General features: G+C 31.9%; 2 protein-coding genes across 2 annotated transcripts; both read left to right on the top strand.

Annotated features, from left to right (window-relative positions):
* Window positions 1–9,454: 9,454 nt before the first annotated feature.
* LOC11433019 (septum-promoting GTP-binding protein 1) lies at window positions 9,455–12,528 on the top strand. Its single transcript, XM_003617433.4, has 6 exons — window positions 9,455–10,053; window positions 10,321–10,441; window positions 10,612–10,708; window positions 11,246–11,285; window positions 11,661–11,744; window positions 12,007–12,528. The coding sequence occupies exons 1-6, from the start codon at window positions 9,691–9,693 to the stop codon at window positions 12,169–12,171; spliced, it is 870 nt and encodes a 289-aa protein (XP_003617481.1). The 5' UTR covers window positions 9,455–9,690; the 3' UTR covers window positions 12,172–12,528.
* A 2,117-nt stretch (window positions 12,529–14,645) lies between these two features.
* On the top strand, window positions 14,646–17,087 carry LOC120580575 (pentatricopeptide repeat-containing protein At3g48250, chloroplastic). The gene is made up of 2 exons (XM_039834471.1): window positions 14,646–15,002; window positions 15,344–17,087. Exon 2 carries the CDS (start codon window positions 15,409–15,411, stop codon window positions 16,069–16,071), a length of 663 nt encoding a protein of 220 aa, XP_039690405.1. The 5' UTR covers window positions 14,646–15,002; window positions 15,344–15,408; the 3' UTR covers window positions 16,072–17,087.
* Window positions 17,088–18,853: the final 1,766 nt, after the last annotated feature.

The raw sequence follows: 18,853 nt of genomic DNA, 5'->3' as shown, positions 1-18,853 counted from the left end.
TGAGTCTGGCCTTCTGAAAGTCTGATACGGTATGCTAGTCTGTTTAAAAGTCTATTTCATTTCAACATCTTTTAATAAGCAATGTGATCTAAGTTTAAATAGACTAGCAAACTAATATATCAATTAGATTGAACTCTCTTTTGATAATCAAGATAAGTCTTTAGGGAATTTGACTATATATTGTATCATATTTCAATTCTAGTTTATAATAATACATTTAAATATTCAAAAAATAATAATGTATACTAATAAGCTTAAATTACCGAAAAAGTTAACAAACTTTTATTTTAATTCAAAGTACAAAATATAATATAATTATAAATAATATTATTCATAGTTACTTAAATAGGTCGGCCTAATAGAGACTTTTTGAATGGTATGTGGCCTAGCCTTTTAAGCTAAATAGACTTCTAAAAAAGCCCAGGCCTTCTCTGTTAATTAAGAAAAAAGTCTGGTCTAACCTGACCTGTCGTAGGCTAGACCGTAGGCTCCTGTAGGCCGGCCTGATTTATTCCCATCCCTATAGAGAATAATTGGTTATTAATCCAAGCAATACATGCTAATTATAGATACTCCAAACAACATCGTCTAACAAAAGAATAATAATAAAAATACTGACGAGTCATCAATATATCGTCAACGGTTAAGACATGGTGTGCAAGTGAGACAAATCTTGCACAATACGCAAATTTATTTTCAACATTGGATCAATAAGTCTCATCGTTAGATCAAATGAGATGTGATGCGACTTATTGATCCAAAAGTGAGAAATAAATTTGTGTATGATTCATAACTAATTTACTTTTGCACATTAGACAAAGTCATTGTCGATAGAGAAATGATATTTATACAACCATTTTTGTACAATATTCTCTCTCATAGTCACATTATCTTCTTATTCTCTCTCTTTATTTTCCTCTCTTCATTGTTATTGACCAATGAGAAGAAAGAATAACAAGGTTGTCACAAAAGTTGTACAAAAAAATTGTTCAAATACACTATTCTCGTCAATATGCTAGTTAAAGTATCTTCTCCAGTCAACTCTACTATCATCCCATGCACAAGGTGTATTTTTAGTAGTGTGGTCGCTTCAAGAGAAATTATTTTATGCGTTTTGCCCTTTTTTTTTTTCTTCCAATGAAGTTGCATTTTTGGAACATGACAAAAACTAAATATAGATAATCATTATTAACTAAAGGGAAATTGGCATCTCCATATATTTTTATTGTCCGTTTAACGGTGTGCTAAGTTTCTATTTTCACTGCTACTTTTTTGTTGCTATCACATTGCTTCATTTGCCACTCCAAAAGTTTTTTCAGTCACATTATGCCTCTAGTATTATGACCATGTTTGTTTTAAATTGCATCCTTCACAGCCAGCAGATGAATTGACCTACTCATATTTATAGGAAATAGAAAAAGTTAAATTATCTTTTGTTGTCAAGTTCAACTCAGATGATAATTGTCGAGATATTTAATATGATGGGGCATGGTTACAAATCTGCAATTTTTCATTACTCAACATTTAGTATGTTTGAGTTTTAACACTAGACTCAAATAGAAAAAACTTTCTTCCTCTTCCATGTTCATATATAGTTTTTTATACCATATTAGTGAGTTTGGTTCTATTATTTCTGCTTGTAGACGTTTGTTACAAAATAGGAGGCACGTTAACGAGGTTGCTTATGAGTTAGTGCAGACAGCTCCCATATTATAGATGATGCTCCCTTATGTATTTGAAACATTATAGCTAATGAAATGCGATGAATTTCTTCCTTCAAAAAATAAGTCATTGATTTAATTCTTTAACCCCTAAATACACTTGTTTTGAACTTTGATGGAAATGAAGAATCAATTATTTTGAGAAAGATATTCAAAATGCTACGTCCTCGCATAAAACAGACTCACACTCAAATTTTTGTACATTAGATTGAAAATTCAAGATGGTGAAATAACCGGGTTTAATCGAAACAAATGGATATCCATATGCTTTCCTTCCAACACAATTAAGCTAGTAAAATTGTTCAATTGTAGGAGTATAAAAATTGTGTGAAACTACCAAAAGTATTTCACGTATAATACACGCATTATTGAATTTTGGAAAGACAAACTTCAACACTTTACAAAACCCATTTTGAAACTTTACCAAACTTCCACGATTAAATAATCACATAATCATATTGTATAAGACCCCATCACTCTCAAGTACACGTCGTGTAGTTAGCATCATTCAAAGTCGTGTGCTTTTTACTTTCATTTCATCACCCTTTGCCAACACGTGTTTTAGGGTTCTTATCACTCATACTTGTTAGTAAACCCTAAGTATTAATTGAGCATGTTAATGAGTTATCGTGAATCATGATATGATAGTAATATTTTATTTTTCTTGTCTTAACGATCTTGCTTGGGGGATTAGGACATTGACATTTTGGAGATTGATAGGAAGATTAATACTACTATTAGTTAGTAAAAGTTATTTGAATTAGAAGTTGAACTCCAATTTTTTTTGAGAGAAGGAGTTGAACTCCTCCAATTATTGTGAAGAGTTATACATTATTAAATTAACCAATATTCAATATTACAACTTGATCCTCAATTCATCATCCAATATTCAATATTACACGTGTATCATGGACCTATAATTTTAATCAATAAAATTTAGGCATTGACATCCGGCACAGTTTGTGGCTACACTTTTTTTTCCACAATTCTCATTATCCAAACAACCCACGATCTATGTAACTAACAACATAAAATCATATCATAAAACCATCAGGTTTAATCTAGAAATCCTAGCTCAACTGATAAAATGCCGAAATTGTTAGGCTGGATGTCATGATCGAAGTTCGAACCCCGGTACCTCCACTTATGTATGTGAGTTTATAATGGTTTTGCCATTTCGTCTATCTAAAAAAAAAAAACCCATAAGATTTATTTTTGAAAGACCCTTTAAATATTATTGTGGTTAGGTTGATGGCCTTATTTAATACTATCTCCGTTCTTTTTTAATTGTTACTTTTTGATATTTTACACAGATCAAGACAATCAACAATTGTTACTACTTTTGATGCAATAAGTTATACTTTTACTATAATGACCTTATTCATTTAACATCTCATTTCATTTATTTCTCTCTCCGCAATAAATAACTACGGATAATATTGGTAAAACAACATTTAATGTTGTATTGAACTTTGAAAGTGACAGTTAAATAGTAACAAAAAATTTCTCCAAAAGAGACACTTAAAAAGGAACAGAGGAAGTATATTAGAACTCTCGGAAGAAAAAAATAGCAGAGTAGAGCTTATTATACCTTCATGAGGATTTGAAATTTCACTTGGGTCTTATTGGTCTTTGATATTTTTGATGGCTTTGTTTTTATCTCTTTCTTAACCAATAATTATCTATCGTATAAATACATTAACGACATTAGGTAAATGACATCCAATAAAAATTCAAGACTTTGACACATAATGTCATTCTTAGAAGCAAGATCGTATGATTATAAACACAAATGATTTACATTTATCCACACACAAAAGATAAAAAGTAGAAGAAGAAATAATTAGTTTATGTTTATTATTTTTTCTACTTTTCATCATCTATGTGTGCTTAAATTCAAATTATTTTTGTTTGTGAGGATACAAATCTTACTCCTTTCTTAGATAAGGTTGCACCAAAAATACTAATAAAAAAGGGCATCCCAAATTAAAATTTGGTATAGGTTCTTACAGGGAAACATTTGGAACTATTAAGATTCCACAATAAACTAGTGCATCACAATATGGGTTTTGAGATCTGATGCAGTATTTTAATTATATCAATAGTATTTTTTTTTACATAATTACATCAACATTATTTTCATACACTTATTCAACGTCTCATTTTCTCTTTATTTCTTTATTTTCATCACATTTTTTTAAAAAAAAAGCTAAATTAAACCACCTAAATTGACATCGAAAAGAATCGAACCTGAAACCTCAGTGAGGAGTTATTTTTATCACATTATCAACGTACCATATTGTATTTTTTATTTCTTTGTCAGTGGAGTGATAGATGTCTATGAAACATTATTCCCTTCGTTGATCTCTATCATGAATGGTGTGAGGAGAAAGTAAAGTTGGTTTCCACAAACTTATTCCGTATTAAGGCTTGCTATATAGTTGGGGAAAACAAGACTAACTCAAACACTTCGAAGAGATGTGTGCAAATATATATTTTTTAAAGATGCAAATAATAATTCACATAAACAAAATGGAAAATGCTAACTTAAAACACTAGTTAAGAAGATTAATATAGAAATTATGCATTGGAAATTAGTGAAAAGTGGAATGTTTAATTTTATAAAAATAAAAAAATCGTTGTTTTTAATAAATTTAATTTAATTTTTGACATTCTTAATCATTGCCCTTAGCAAAATCCAAACAAAATATACAAACATAACTTTTCGTGGCAGTTTTGATTTTTCCTCTTGTTGAACTAGAATGGAACTTTGAGGTTTTTTCTCCTTTCCTTTAATAATTTTATTTTTAACGTTTTCTTTTATTAATCTTTTGTCCTAGTCAATGTTACTAAGACAAGCACCAGGTTGGTGCATCAAACAATAGCGCCAAATTCATGGTGGTAGAAAATGAACTTGTCCATGGTGAGTAATATCAAAAGTAGATATCGTAGATGCATAAATTGTAAGTTCTATTAAAATTACAATATTTAATTTTATTATTTTATACTTTATTCATTTTAGAGGACTAAATCTTTTTTATATATATTTGTTATACTCGTTCCACACTATATTCTTAAATGTATTTATTTTTAAATTTAATCGGAAATTGGTTATGATTAATTGTTAGTTTGTTATTTTAGTTATTTTATAGCCACGTTTTACACACATTGTAATTATTCATCAATTTCATTCTATCAAATCCTCCAAAATCAAGTTGGACTTGGGTAAAAAAAAAAAAAACCTCCAAAATCAATATTTCTTTCATTCATTCTTATCTTCTCTTCGTTGAATTTTACCATGCTTCTCAATATTTATTAAAAAAATCCTTAAATTTTTTTTATCAACGTTTTCCCTTTTTTGGTCAGAATAATATCCATTTTTATGTCCCTTTTTTCATAATATTTTCACACCCCATGGAGTGTGACATTAATATTTTGTACAATAAAGATATTACAGGTTTGGATTGTCTCATTTTATGCATAAAAAAACAAAATGTTTTATAGAAATGAGATAGAGAGAAGAATGGTGAAAAGATCAATGAGAAAAAATATAAGAAAATGATGAAAATTGGAAATTAAGCATGTAGAGACTATTTAAAAGGAAATAACCCAGATCCCGATTGTTGCATGCAGGTGTTTGATAATGTAATTCATAAATAATACATATCCCTCATTTTTTATTTTTTTTTTACATATGTGTTGTGATTAATTAAGTTTATTTTATAAAAATAAAAACCATGTTTTTTTTGAATGGATTTTATAACAATGTTGTTGTGTGTATTTTAATCATCCCGTTTGGTGCAAGGGGGCATGCTTGCACGCCGCAGCAGGCTTTTTCCTTTATCCAATAAATTAGATTATGCTAACTTGATTTAGATCCACCAATCAGATTCAATTATTCGTCATTAATTAGGGATGGAGAGAATTGGATCTGAAGCGGTCAAGGATGTATGCAGGCAGTATCAGAGGACCGTTCGATCAAAATTAGACGATTCAGATATCAATACAATTTTAAATTTTTATTTGATATAGAATTTTGAGCTTGATCAGAGAGTCTAAAGCTCGTTGACTGCATCGACGTCCAATCCAGGGTGTGGACGGATTAAGACCCCTCCGTTCATTGAACACTTCTATTTAGAGAGATTATTTTGAAGGAATGTTTAAACTTTAAAGAGAGATATATTCTTAAAATAAAGAGTAAATAGTCAATTTCTCCCATGAAATTATAAGTTTCATCAATTACCTCCCTAAAATTAACAAAACTTCAATTACCCCTCTGAAATTTCACAACGTTAGTCAATTTACCCCTCCGTCAAATTTTTCTGTTAGTGAACATGACGTTTTGCAAATACCCCCCTGAAGTTTTGCACTTATGTGCAAAATGCCCCCCAAACTTAAAAATTTATATTATTTTTTTCTTAAAAACAAACAATTAATAGTTAAATATTAAAACTAACTATTAATTTTAGAATTTGGGAAAACTACATGCATATATACATCAAAATAGACTCCAAAATGGGGAAAAATATGTATTTTTTAAAGTGACAATAATGGGATGATATGTGGATTAATATTGGGGGTTGTGTAGTTTAAATGGTTTGAGCAAATTGTTGAAGGAGTTAAAAGACTAAGATGGTGAAGGAGAAAATATAAATTTAAATCTGATTATTAATTTGTTTATAAACCTCTAAAAATAATAATTTGTCTATTAGAAATAACCATTATTGTCACTTTAAAAATACACATTTTTTCCTATTTTGATGTATATATGTATGTAGTTTTTCCAAACTCCAAAATTAATAGTTAGCTTTAATATTTAACTATTAATTGTTTGTTTTTAAGAAAAAAATAATATAAATTTTTAAGTTTGAGGGGCATTTTGCACATAAGTGCAAAACTTCAGGGGGAGTATTTGCAAAACGTCATGTTCACTAACAGAAAAATTTGAGGGAGGGGGTAAATTGACTAACGTTGTGAAATTTTAGGAGGGTAATTGATGAAATTTACAATTTCAGGGAGGAAATTGACTATTTACTCTAAAATAAAAGTACTTTTTATTTTATTTTATGAATCTATTTCGCTTAAATTGAAAATGTTCATTAAATAAGGAGGAGTTTGTCCCGTGGATCTCAATTGTAAACTATGTCTTCTAATTAATATACAACATTTTCACGTTATTATTTTTAATTTTGCATCTATAATAATGAGAATCAACCAAAAATTGACGAGGTTAATTTAAAAATAAAATAAAATAAATAACATTCCCTTTCTACTGCTTATGACTTCTTAATTTATGTCAAACCATCAATTATGTTAGTTTTTATCGGAGTGTTATGTTTTAAAGGAGTAGATGAGTTGCGATACTCACCAATGCAAAGAAAAATCTCAATAATTGAGAGTATTGACAAATATATTTATATATTATCTACTAACAATCTGATCATCACAATGACCTATTTTTAGGAGTGTGTTTCTTAAATAGTTTTTTACTAGTATTTTAACACTAATTTTAGAAATAAACATAACCAATAAGACCTAAACAATTTTACCCAACTTTTATCGTAAACTAAATATGGAATATCAAATATGAAAATATGTCATCAATCAAAACGAGTAAACGACCAAGTATATGCGTTTAGTTTTTTATTCACAATCACATACAACACTCCAATCTTAATTATAATCAGTTTCTTTGTTCTTCTTTTTTATCCATAAACTAATAATCAAATGATAGGACTAATCAACAACACATAATATATCTCAATTCATAATATTCTGAGTCACATATATTATTAGTGACACAAGGATTATGCCACACGGTCACACCCACTAACAAATCATGACATCACTTTCCTTTGTTTTTCTGAAAATTCCATAAATCTCATAAGATGCTCAGTCCATCTTGACAATACCTTTTTCTTAATCTTTTTCTATATACATAATGCGTACTTACATGCTTTGCTCTCCTAATCCCACACAATAAAAACCCTCTAATGTCTAGTAAGCATCCTCCTTCACTATTCACAAAACTATATAATCAATTAGTAGTTCATAATGAGAGTAAATTTTTTGATAGATTAAACTTATAACTTTTTTTTTAGGGAAGACTAAACTTATACTTATAGCTTATAAGTATAGGTTATCAAAATAAATATATTTGGTGACAATTTTTTCTCGCGAGCTTATATTTTTTTTATTAGCTAATAATATTTTTTGATAAACTACTACTTCAAATGATGTTTGGGCTTACCTCTTATCATTTTTTATTCAATTCTTCCCTTGGTATCAGTTGAAAAAAAAAAGAAGCCAATTTTACATAACATTTTAAACTCAATCAACTAGTTTATTCATTATCGATGGTCAGCTAATTTATTCGCGATCAATTATAAACTTATCTATTATCAACTAACTTTTTAGTTATCTATATTTTTATCAAACAAATCCTTAATCACTTTGTTGTGAGGTTATAATCTTAATCAATTTTTTCATCCACAAGACTTAAGCCTAATATCTCACTCTCAAAAAGAACAAGTTTAATATTGTTAGATTAACAATTTGAAACTTAAGTAAGAAGATCAACCCATAAGAACAGATCGACCGATCAATTATGCTAGCATTTCTTACACAAGAGCGAATGTTTTACTTTTCTTCTATGTTATTTATGAATTAAGGTTACTTAGATTGTAACTGAATTTACATGTTTATTCTTAAACCGAACATCTTCTCACATATCCGCATATATGAGTCATACTCAACGATCATTGCAATCAAACCAACATAATATTTCATGTGTCTCAATATAAATCATTTTTGAGCAAATATTATTTGAATAATGATAACTGAACATACATTTTCAAACACAAATACGACAGCAGGGACAATTTTGGAATTTCCATTAAAAAGCAGGGGTATAATTGAGTTTTCAGCTGCAACTTCTCTCTGATCATCATCCTCTTCTTCCTTTCTCCTTCTCTATAAACACGGTTCAGACCTTCCCCCACCATCGCCGGTCACAACTCCGCCGTCCTAACCCACCACTGAAACGAAAACTCATCTTCTCCGACTCTTCCATCATCACCACCGGTGAGAGTGACCAGACAAGAGAGAACTCCGGCGAAGAGGTGGAAACACCACCATCACCGTCCTCATCACCACCATCTTCCAAATCTTGCTCAATCCATCGCGACCTCCTCTTCTCCCTCATGCCGACCAGGACCTTCATCGTCCTCTCACCGGCCGTCGCCTCTCTCCGGCTGCGGCGTTGTTGTATTTATGTTGTTTCATATCTGTTTTGTTTAGGTTCGTTTTTGCAGAGAAATTAGATCGGAGGACAGCGACGGCGGTCGCTGGTGGAGAGTTGTGGAGGGATGAGAATGTGTAATAGCTGTGGTTGTGAGCTATGACATGAGAAAGAAAACATTCGAGGAGTGAGAGAAGGAGAGTAACAGGGAAAGAGAAAGAAAAAAAGAAAAAGGAAAAATACCCGTATAGACATACGGTGTCCGTATTGTGTTAGTTTTTCTGTGTCCTGTTATCATTGTTGATATTATTTTTATTTTCCCATTATAATGCTCTAAGCCTCTTAACTATATTTTCTTTTAGAGTAGAGGAATTACCAAAGTACCCATTCCAAATGTAGTAATGAAGAAGGCGGCTATAAAGGATATTATAGGAAACAAAATTGAAAAAAACCGGTAAACTGTCCCTTATATAAAAAAGCAACATCTCATGTACTTCTCTACTTTAGTTTGGTCCTCTGTTTCTGTGTGAAATAGAAATACACTTGGTGGGACCCAAAAACCAAACGCCCCATCATCAACAACACCAACAACAAGAAAGAATAAAGAAACAAAGAAAATTCATTAAAAAATATCATATGCACAAACAAGAAGAACAAGAAGAGAGGTTTCAATAGAATAGAATAGAATACAACTTCTTTGTCAATGTCTAAGAACATAGCCATATCTCAATGGCAAAAGTGATTCAAGAAACAACCAAGAAGATGACACAACTCTGCAGGAAAATTGTTCAGGTTGACGTTAAATATGGTATGCTTCAAAGGGTATCTTTTGTTGGTCAGTTTTTTAGGTTCATTTGGAATAAACTTATGGTTTGTTCTGTTGGAAGATCACCAGCTCAATATAGAAGATTATCTCTTAATCATTCTTCTGCTTCTTCTTCTTCTTCGTTGTCGCCGTCTCCTGCCACCGTTGATGATGGTTTCACACGAGAACAACAGCATACCAATAATGGGTATGAGTCAGATTCTGATTTGGTGAACCTTAAGATTAGTTTGTTGGGTGATTGTCATATTGGGAAAACTACTTTTTTGGTAAGCAAGTTTTTTACTTTACCTTAAATGTTGAAATGGGTCATGTGTAGATTTTCATTTTAGTGTTAACTAGCTATGTTGGTTGTTTTTTATATTTGAAGCACCGACACTTCTGACATGTGTTAGTGTTTGGTACTGAGACATGTGATTACTTTGGATTGAAATATGCGATTTTCTCAAATTATGATCGATGTTGATGGCTCGGTGTTTGTGTCAGGTGTATGTGTTTCATAGGTTTTTATGTGAATGAATTTTTTTCTTTTTCAGATCAAGTATGTAGGAAATGAGGTAGAGAAGAGGAGTTTGCAAATGGAAGGATTGAATTTAATGGACAAAACTTTGTATGTTCAAGGAGCTCGTATTTCATTTTGTATATGGGATGTTGCAGGTGATTTAATTTTGTTTAATTTAATTTAATTTTCATGAGCTCTGTTCCATGTTCTGCATTTAAATTTTAGATTTACCTCATTAGGTTTATTTATTTATTTTTAAAATATTTTTACCTTTTCTTTTTTGAGTTAGTTATTGATGAAAAATTATTATGCGGGGTTTGAGTAGGTGACAAAAAGTCCTTGGATCAAATTCCCATGGCTTGTAAAGATGCAGTTGCTCTACTGATTATGTTTGATCTCACTAGTCGTTCTACACTAAACAAGTAAGTTCTGAAATATTATTAAGCTTAATTACCTTCTTTTTTGCCCTTAACTTAATTTTGAGGTTAAGTTGATCCTATAATTTTAAAAAGTGTCACTTTGATCCTTTTAACTTAACATTTTTAGTTTATTTGTGGCTCTAACATGGAGTTAACATGGTAAGGAAACATTTTAAATAGAATATATATTAGTTTAGATGCATAAATTTAAAGAAAATATGAAGAAGAATTATATCTTAAAATCTATGCTTTTGGAGAAGAAGGTTTTTGTGATGCATTTCAACTACTAGTTTATAGTGAAGGTCATGTGAGATATCGCATCAACTTTCACTAACACCGATTATATGTATTCGAGAAAAAGGACTAATATGGGACCAATTTGGGTGGAGCCACCAATTTGAACCTCAAAATTTAGTTAAAGGACCAAGAAATAAGTATGCCGAAATATTACTATATTTTTCTTTTATGCAAGTTCTATAGGTTAGGAATATAATGGTAGAAATAATTATTTGTGTGTTTGCACTTCCTGTGTTTTTGCAGTGTTGTTGGATGGTACAGTGAAGCAAGAAAGTGGAATCAGGTACGATTTCTTACTTTTTGTGTCACTGAAATTAAATTTCTTTGGTAAAGTAAATGCCACCAAGTAAAGTGTAGTTCCAACTTCCAAATGCTTTTCATTTTCACACGAAAATCTTTTGAACTATTATAGTAAGAAAAAGTTGAGGTAGTTAAAATAGAAATGGTTAGAGTTACTAGTACGTTATTATAGTGATGAAACTTTAGTAGCTTTTATGGCTGATAAGTGGTAAGTGACATTAATTTTTCAGGAACATGTGATAGAGATAGGAGCTCATTAAATTTATAAGTTGATGTATGCTTACAAATATTATCCCTAATTAGATGTATTATTATGTTATATGGAATTTGTGATGACCAATGTTACATTCAATTGCAGACTGCAATTCCCATTCTAATAGGAACCAAGTTTGATGATTTTGTTAGACTTCCCCCAGATTTACAATGGACAATTGTAACACAGGTAATTGAATAATAATTACATAATCAACTTAAATTTTAAGTGGATTTAACTTTCTTATTTCCGTATTTAGCATCTAAAATTTTGGGCCTACATGCATGTTGATTAAAGTTAGATTAGTCATGTTCACAATCACAGTTCTTACTTTTCTTTTTGAGGGTACAAATTCACAGTTCATGCCTTTAAATAGTGTTACTTTTTACCATATTCTTTGGCTTTTTTTTTCTTTCAAAATTAATAATTATCTTGTACCTTTCATATATAGGCAAGGGCTTATGCAAGGGCAATGAAGGCAACCCTATTCTTTTCAAGTGCAACACACAATATAAATGTGAACAAAATTTTCAAGTTTATCATGGCAAAGCTCTTTAACTTGCCTTGGACGATAGAAAGAAATTTGAAAGTTGGAGAACCCATAATTGACTTCTAAATTGTTCTTTACGCTAATTCCTTTGTCTAGTACATATAAAATAAGAGAGGAAAATAAGAAGAAGAAACAAAATTGGAAAAAAGAAAGAAAACGAGTCTTTCTTTTCATATTGACTTGCTAGGAAGGTACCTAATCTACGTGTTATTTTAGGCCATTTTGACTACATTTTAGAGGGTGATGAGAACATGAATAGTGTGGCTCATTTTTTTGGTGTCATTGGTATAATTTCCTTAGTTGGGTGAGGCCAAAGCCACGTGTATTTTGGTATTTTGTACATGTGTTGTGAGATAAATATGTTCATAAATTATCCTAAAGGAAAGGAAGAGAAAAGGAACAAGATTACATAATATTTGGTTCTTTCCGTAGTCTAGTTTATTAGTAGTATATTTTTTGTCTTGTTATTAGAAAAAGGAAATAATTTGAAAAGGATTTGATTACATGATTTACAAGTAGGAAAAGGGGAAATACTTGCCCTATGTATACTCTATCTACATTATATAATATGCTGTTCACGAAAAATATTATTTATGTTAGATAATAAAATAAACTGGAAGAAATTGCAGTGGTTATTTTGAAAAATCAGTGATCAATAATAGGCAAACAAAATTAATAGACTAAAAGTAGAAAATTATATTATTAGTGGGGAGTAAATGTATATTCAATATTTTTTTCTTAATTCTAGTTTTCCAAAGAAATGAACCTTGATTTTTTTAATTAAAAGAGGTGTTAGAGTTTGTGGAAGATTTAGATAACGATTGAGGAAACAACGGCAGATATACTTGTCACGGTGTTTCCAATCCTAAATATCAAAGGAGAGACATGTATGACACCTGACGGATGATAAAATATGCTCCGAGCTGCCATGCACCTGTTGTGCATAATAAGCAACCCAATCAAAATTCAAAAAAGCTCGGAAGCATTCAAAACTTAAGGAGAAACAATGAGAACAACATATAACTCCAAAAACAATTTGAACAATATCAAATAAATTGGCATTTCTAAAAAGGACGCCAAGAGATGTTAACAATAGTTGTCTTGAAATTTCAAGATATCGTCTTAGGGTAGCTATTCCAGGTTCTTATTGAGCGTAGCGAAATCAAGGTTGTTTATTATAAAGTCAGCGAAGTTTCTATGGTGTTCTACCTTTGCGTAGTATCGGTCCACAGTGGTAGCTATTCCTTAGTTTAACATGAGAATCATAGTGAAGAATATAGCATATAATTTGATGAAACGAAAAATTCTAAAACAAGGGTAGTGAAGAGATCCTTATTATTCTTCCGAGCCAATTTTATATAGTGGATAAGATTATAAAGTGGATGACCTTGTTAAATCGAGATCGAACAATTAAGTTTTTTTATACAAATTTAGATTTTTTATTTTAATAAAAAATACTGAGCTTAAAATCTGATTAAACATATTAACTATTCTAAAGACTTTATTAGGTTGAAACAAGCATAATAATAAAATGCCTCACATTATAAAATAAATAGTAAAATATATTTTTCAAAAAAAAAAAAAAAAAAAGCAAAATACAAGCTCTAAGTTCAAATATTAAAAAGTTGGCTTCTAGGACTTATACCAACTGTTGTCACAGTGGAGGTCGGTGTTCGTGATCACTATGGTGGTTTTTGCTGGTTGGAGTAGTGGTGAGAGGCATGGCAATGGGGTGGGGTGGGGTGGGGATGGGTTTGACCTTCCCCGTCCCCATACCCTACGTCCAAATATTTACCCGTTACCCTACCCATACCCAGCAGGGATGATAGATAGAATCTCATCCCCATCCCGACGGGTTCGGGTATACCCGCCCCCATCCCCATTCCGCAATGGATAATTTTTTTAATAAAAATAAAAGTATTTTTTAGCCCCGAGTGAAGTGTTGTAATGCATTATCTAGGATAGAGATGATATCGATAGATGGCTATGGTGATGGAGAAGAGAGAGACCGAGAGTGTGAGATATGGAATGAGATAAGAGAGAACTATGATAAGTGAGTGTCATCTGAAAGATTGAAACTCTGACTATGTGAGTAAAATGATTTAGGATTTTCATTACTATTTATATAAAAGAGGTAATAAATTAATTTTCTATATTCGGGACGAGTTTGGGTATGAGTTTGGGTGAATACCTATATCTCCGTTACCCGTCTCGCACCCGTGTTTTGAAATTGGGGAAAACCCAAACTCATTTCCAAACCCAGTCAAAGCGAGGAAAACCCGTCAAAATGAGTTTGGTTCGGACGGGTACCCGCAGGTATGAGTTTTGCTGCCATGTCTATTGAGTGTGGTAGCTTCTGATGGTCAAATTGGTAGTCAATGGTGGTCATATATGCATGGAGTGGTGACCATCGGTCGTCGAAGTGGTAGTGATGATTAGATTGGTGATCAAAGATGAATAGAGTGGCAATCTTTGATGGGACATGGTATAAGATGGATAACAATGGTCACGGTGATTACCGATGATGGTCAAACTAGTAGTCAATGGTGAGCAGGAGTAGTTGACGATGGTCAAAGTAACGATGATCAAATGTTGGTCGATGACGATGACATGTTAAAGATAAAACAAACAAACCCATTTTATCCAAATATGTTTTGATTTTAGGTATTTAATAATTGGACCGCACACAAATTAGAAAAATTCAACCGGGTTATCTAGTAAACTGAAATGCTTAATCCACGCCCTAGTCCCACAAAACAAAAACTGTCGTTAAACGTTAAACCCTCCGAAGCAACTACACTACACTTACGTTGGTGTTGTGTCGCGCAACAATTTCATCTTTTGCGATGAACCGTGTGAAGGCAATAGCTACACGAATTCTTGCAACTCATAACCAGGTAAATCCATCGATTTCTTTTTTGTTACGTTTTCAACAAAAACTCTATTTTTCATCTTTGAAACCAGACTCTATTTTACAGCTTGTTTATAAAAACGAATGGTCTGAAAAGTTAGAGAATGAGTTAGAAAAACAATATCGTCCATCTTTAACCCATGAAACTGTTGTTTACGTTTTTGAAGCGATTGGATCATAAACCACATAAAGTTTTTTCTTTTTTCAACTGGGTCACTCAGAAACAATGGTTTATATGCCAAGTTCTTCACTTTATAGCTTAGTTCTTAGTGTCTTAGCCAAGAATAACACAGCTATATGAAAGAGCAAATTTGGATTACTTTACAGACAATGAAGGAAAAAGGGTTTTACCTCATTTGGCAATTTCATCATGGTTTGAAAAGGATAAAAAGATGATTAGTGATGGCCTGGCTCTTTCACACTTTTATAGTGAGATGCTTCAGGAAAGTACAATGCAAAGTGTTGTCACCAAAGTGGTTGATATCATTTTAGGGCCTGATTGGGATGATGATGATAAGGTTGAGAATCAACTTGCAAATGTTAGAATTCAACAACTTACTGATGATTTTGTGATAAGGGTTTTGGAAGGGCTTCAAAATCGTCCTTTAAAGGCTTACAAGTTTTTTCATTGGGTTGGGAAGCAATCTGGTTATCAACATAATACCGTGACTTACAATTATGTTGCAAGAGTTCTTGCTAAGATGGACTCAATTGAGGAGTTTTGGAGTATCGAGGAGATGAAGAGTGTCGGTCATGAATTGGATCTCAATACTTCCATAAAGATATCGAGGCAGCTTCAAGAGAATAGGATGATGGACGGGCTTCATGAGCATATGATGGATAGTTCATACAAGCCATCAGTTCTGGACTGCATTATGCTTTTAAAGAACATCGCTGAAAGCGATGAGCCAGGTTTGGATTTATTTTTCAGGGTAGCTAACAAATTCGAGTCGACAGGGGGTATACTCTTTCCAAGGAAGTCTATGATGGTATCCTTAAGTCTTTTACAAGTGCTGGGAAATTTGATGAAGCTCAAATTATTGTTAAGACCATGACAAATGCTGGCTACAAGCCACATAAACTCACCCATAATGAAATTGCTTCTGGACTTTGTAAGCTGAGGAGGTTTGAAGAAGCAAGTAAGGTAATTGATGAGATGCAAGCTTGCGGTTGCTTCACTATCAGGGGTGTGTACATGATGGTCAACGACTATGAGGTGATCAAGACTTGGAAGATCTTGATCAAAGGGTACTGTGATGCTGGTGAACTAGACAAAGCATTACTTTCTCTTGCTAAGATGATTGAACAGAATCTTGCCGGCGTAGATGATGATTTGTTTGAAGTTCTGGTTGATGCTTTACTTACTCAAGGTAGAATAGATGGTGCATACAAGTTGTTTCTAAAGTTAACCGGTAAGTATGGTATATATATATATCAAAAGCTACTACATTCAAGAAACTGATTGAAAGTCTATTAGGAGTCAGAAAGTTCGAGGAGGCACTTGACCTTCTTCGTTTGCGGTGGTCATCCCTTAAATCATTTGTGTAGTATATTTCGAAGTTTGGGACCATGGAGGATGCTGCAAAATTCCTGAAAGTTTTGAGTAAGAATAACTACCCTTCTCATAAAGTTTACCTTCAAATTTTTGAATCCTTATTTCAAGAAGGCAGACTTTCAGAGGCCAAATATTTGTTGAACAAGTGTCCTCACCATATCAGAAAGCAGTGAAATCCGCGGTTTTTTTGGTTCAGCTGAGAGTCTGAAGGCCCAGACTCAGATGACCGCTACTTGATCCCTATTTTAGTTATTTTCTTAGTATCTATCTCGTCTTTCATCATCCAGTTTAATAACTTTTATCAAGCTGTTAGGTGGATTTGTCTTTGCATTTGGAAAACCATCAGTACATAGTATATGATGTCAGTTAACTTTATTCTTGTTGAATTGGTAAGAAGTTTTATGTATGACCAGTAATGTTATCATTGATAAGTATTTTAAAAAAGATGTACACAATCGAGATTTTATGTTTATGTAACGAATAAGCAGCTGTTTCTACATCCATATGAAAAATATGCTGGCTAGTATTTACCACATTGGAATAAATATGTTGTTATTGGAGTCATTCTCAAAACATGTGGGATCTCTTTCATACCTTGTTCAAGTTTAGTGTCTTTAATAAATTCTCGTGATTAATTTATGGACACTTGGGACCTATGATTTCCCGTGTTCATTTACTAAGAGACAATGTTATGCCAGTTTTCCCAGGGCCAGATCCAGTGGTAAGAATACCAGGGATCTATGATTTACAAACTTAGACATGGAGACTTGGCATGACACACACGAACACTTCAAAATATACATGTGTATCTAAATACATTCACCTATCTACTATGAAAGTTTAAAATGATGTAATCAAATTTAATATTTTTGACTCTCATTGATCATCATTGTTTTGACATATCTTTATAACCAACGTATATGTGTTTTGGATGCGTTTAAAGAGTATATAAGGCGTGTCGAAGAAATGGAAAACACTGATCATTCTTTAATTGCCAAAGAGGTAATCTCAGAGATGTTTGAGCTTCATAATTAAAGACTTTGAATACTCAAATCATAATTAAAGACTTTGAATACTCAAAAAATGAGTTTATACGGTTTCCGTTAATACCTTATATGGAGGTGATTGTTCAAGCTTTCCATAGTTTTCATCAACTCTTAGAAAACTATTTTGACGAAATATACATTGACAAAAAGAATAAAAATATATTTAAATAATAAATAATGAAAATATCATTTTATAAATTTTTAAAATCATTAGGCTGAAATGCACTTTTGACTCCCCAAAGTTCTAAATCTAGTGATTTTGACTCTCCTTTGCGAAAGTTAAGCCCCTCTTAATTTTGACTAATCAAAGTTTATGCGGCGTCATTTTTTACAATATAAAATGTCAACTATGATTATTTTAATCCACTTGGATTTAAAATAATTAACATTTTTTTAAATTACAAAAATTAAATTAAAATTAAAACAAAAACAAGTTGAAAACCCAAAAAGTCTTCAAACTTCAACATTCAAAACAACAAGATCATCAATCTAAACAATCATATCAAAAAATCATAATTCTTCATCACCCAAACCTTTGACAACTTATGTTGACCCATCTCGTAACAAACCTCAAAAACAAACACCATCAACACCAAGAATAACAAACCTAAACCTTGTTCGTGCCACGAAAGGATGACTTTCTTCTTTCCATATATTGCATGATTATGATTTTTATTAGCTTATTCACTTTTGTGCTTTTTCTTCCTTTGTCATAGATTTTGAGGTCTGATCCAATTGAGACAGAAGAAGTTATGCTTCTATTACCTCCAATCCCTAAATCAACTTCCTCATTTCAAATGAGCTAATCCTTTTTGTTATTGCACTAGATCGGCACTTCCCGCACAAAACCATCAGGCAAAAAATTCTAACCAATCACCATCAGGGTCCAAAGCATCTCTCACAGAAAGGGTGGTGTCAATCTAATCTGGAGAAGCTGGAAAGAAAAGTTCCCCATTATTTGGAACCCATTTGTCCCACCAAAAATTGATATGTCTTCCATCTATTTAATTCTGCCGCGTCATTTTTTTGGAGATCAAAATTAATTGATTAGTTTTTGACTCATTAATTATTTTACGACTAAACATTTAATTTTTTTTTTGAAAAGGGGAAAAAAGTTCAAACTACCCCATATTAAAAAGATTTAGGGTTCGGGGGTTAGTTACATAAAGGGAAAGTATTAGCACATTTTATGTCCGTAGTATCCTACGAGAACCTCTTGGTTTTATTTAATTAATG

This window comes from Medicago truncatula, chromosome 5, assembly GCF_003473485.1.
Source record: "Medicago truncatula cultivar Jemalong A17 chromosome 5, MtrunA17r5.0-ANR, whole genome shotgun sequence".
NCBI lineage: Eukaryota > Viridiplantae > Streptophyta > Magnoliopsida > Fabales > Fabaceae > Medicago > Medicago truncatula.
The sequence above is the reverse complement of the archived record's forward strand: the minus strand, read 5'-3'. Positions and strand labels throughout refer to the sequence as shown.

What these genes read in the sequence shown, in the direction of transcription:
- LOC11433019 (XM_003617433.4), top strand. Translation starts at nt 9,691, where the DNA reads ATGGCAAAAGTGATTCAAGAAACAACCAAGAAGATGACACAACTCTGC. An exon ending in TTGTATATGGGATGTTGCAG is followed by an intron (nt 10,442 to 10,611) that starts GTGATTTAATTT and finishes GGGTTTGAGTAG; the next exon opens with GTGACAAAAAGTCCTTGGAT. An exon ending in AAGCAAGAAAGTGGAATCAG is followed by an intron (nt 11,286 to 11,660) that starts GTACGATTTCTT and finishes ATTCAATTGCAG; the next exon opens with ACTGCAATTCCCATTCTAAT.
- LOC120580575 (XM_039834471.1), top strand. Translation starts at nt 15,409, where the DNA reads ATGATTAGTGATGGCCTGGCTCTTTCACACTTTTATAGTGAGATGCTT.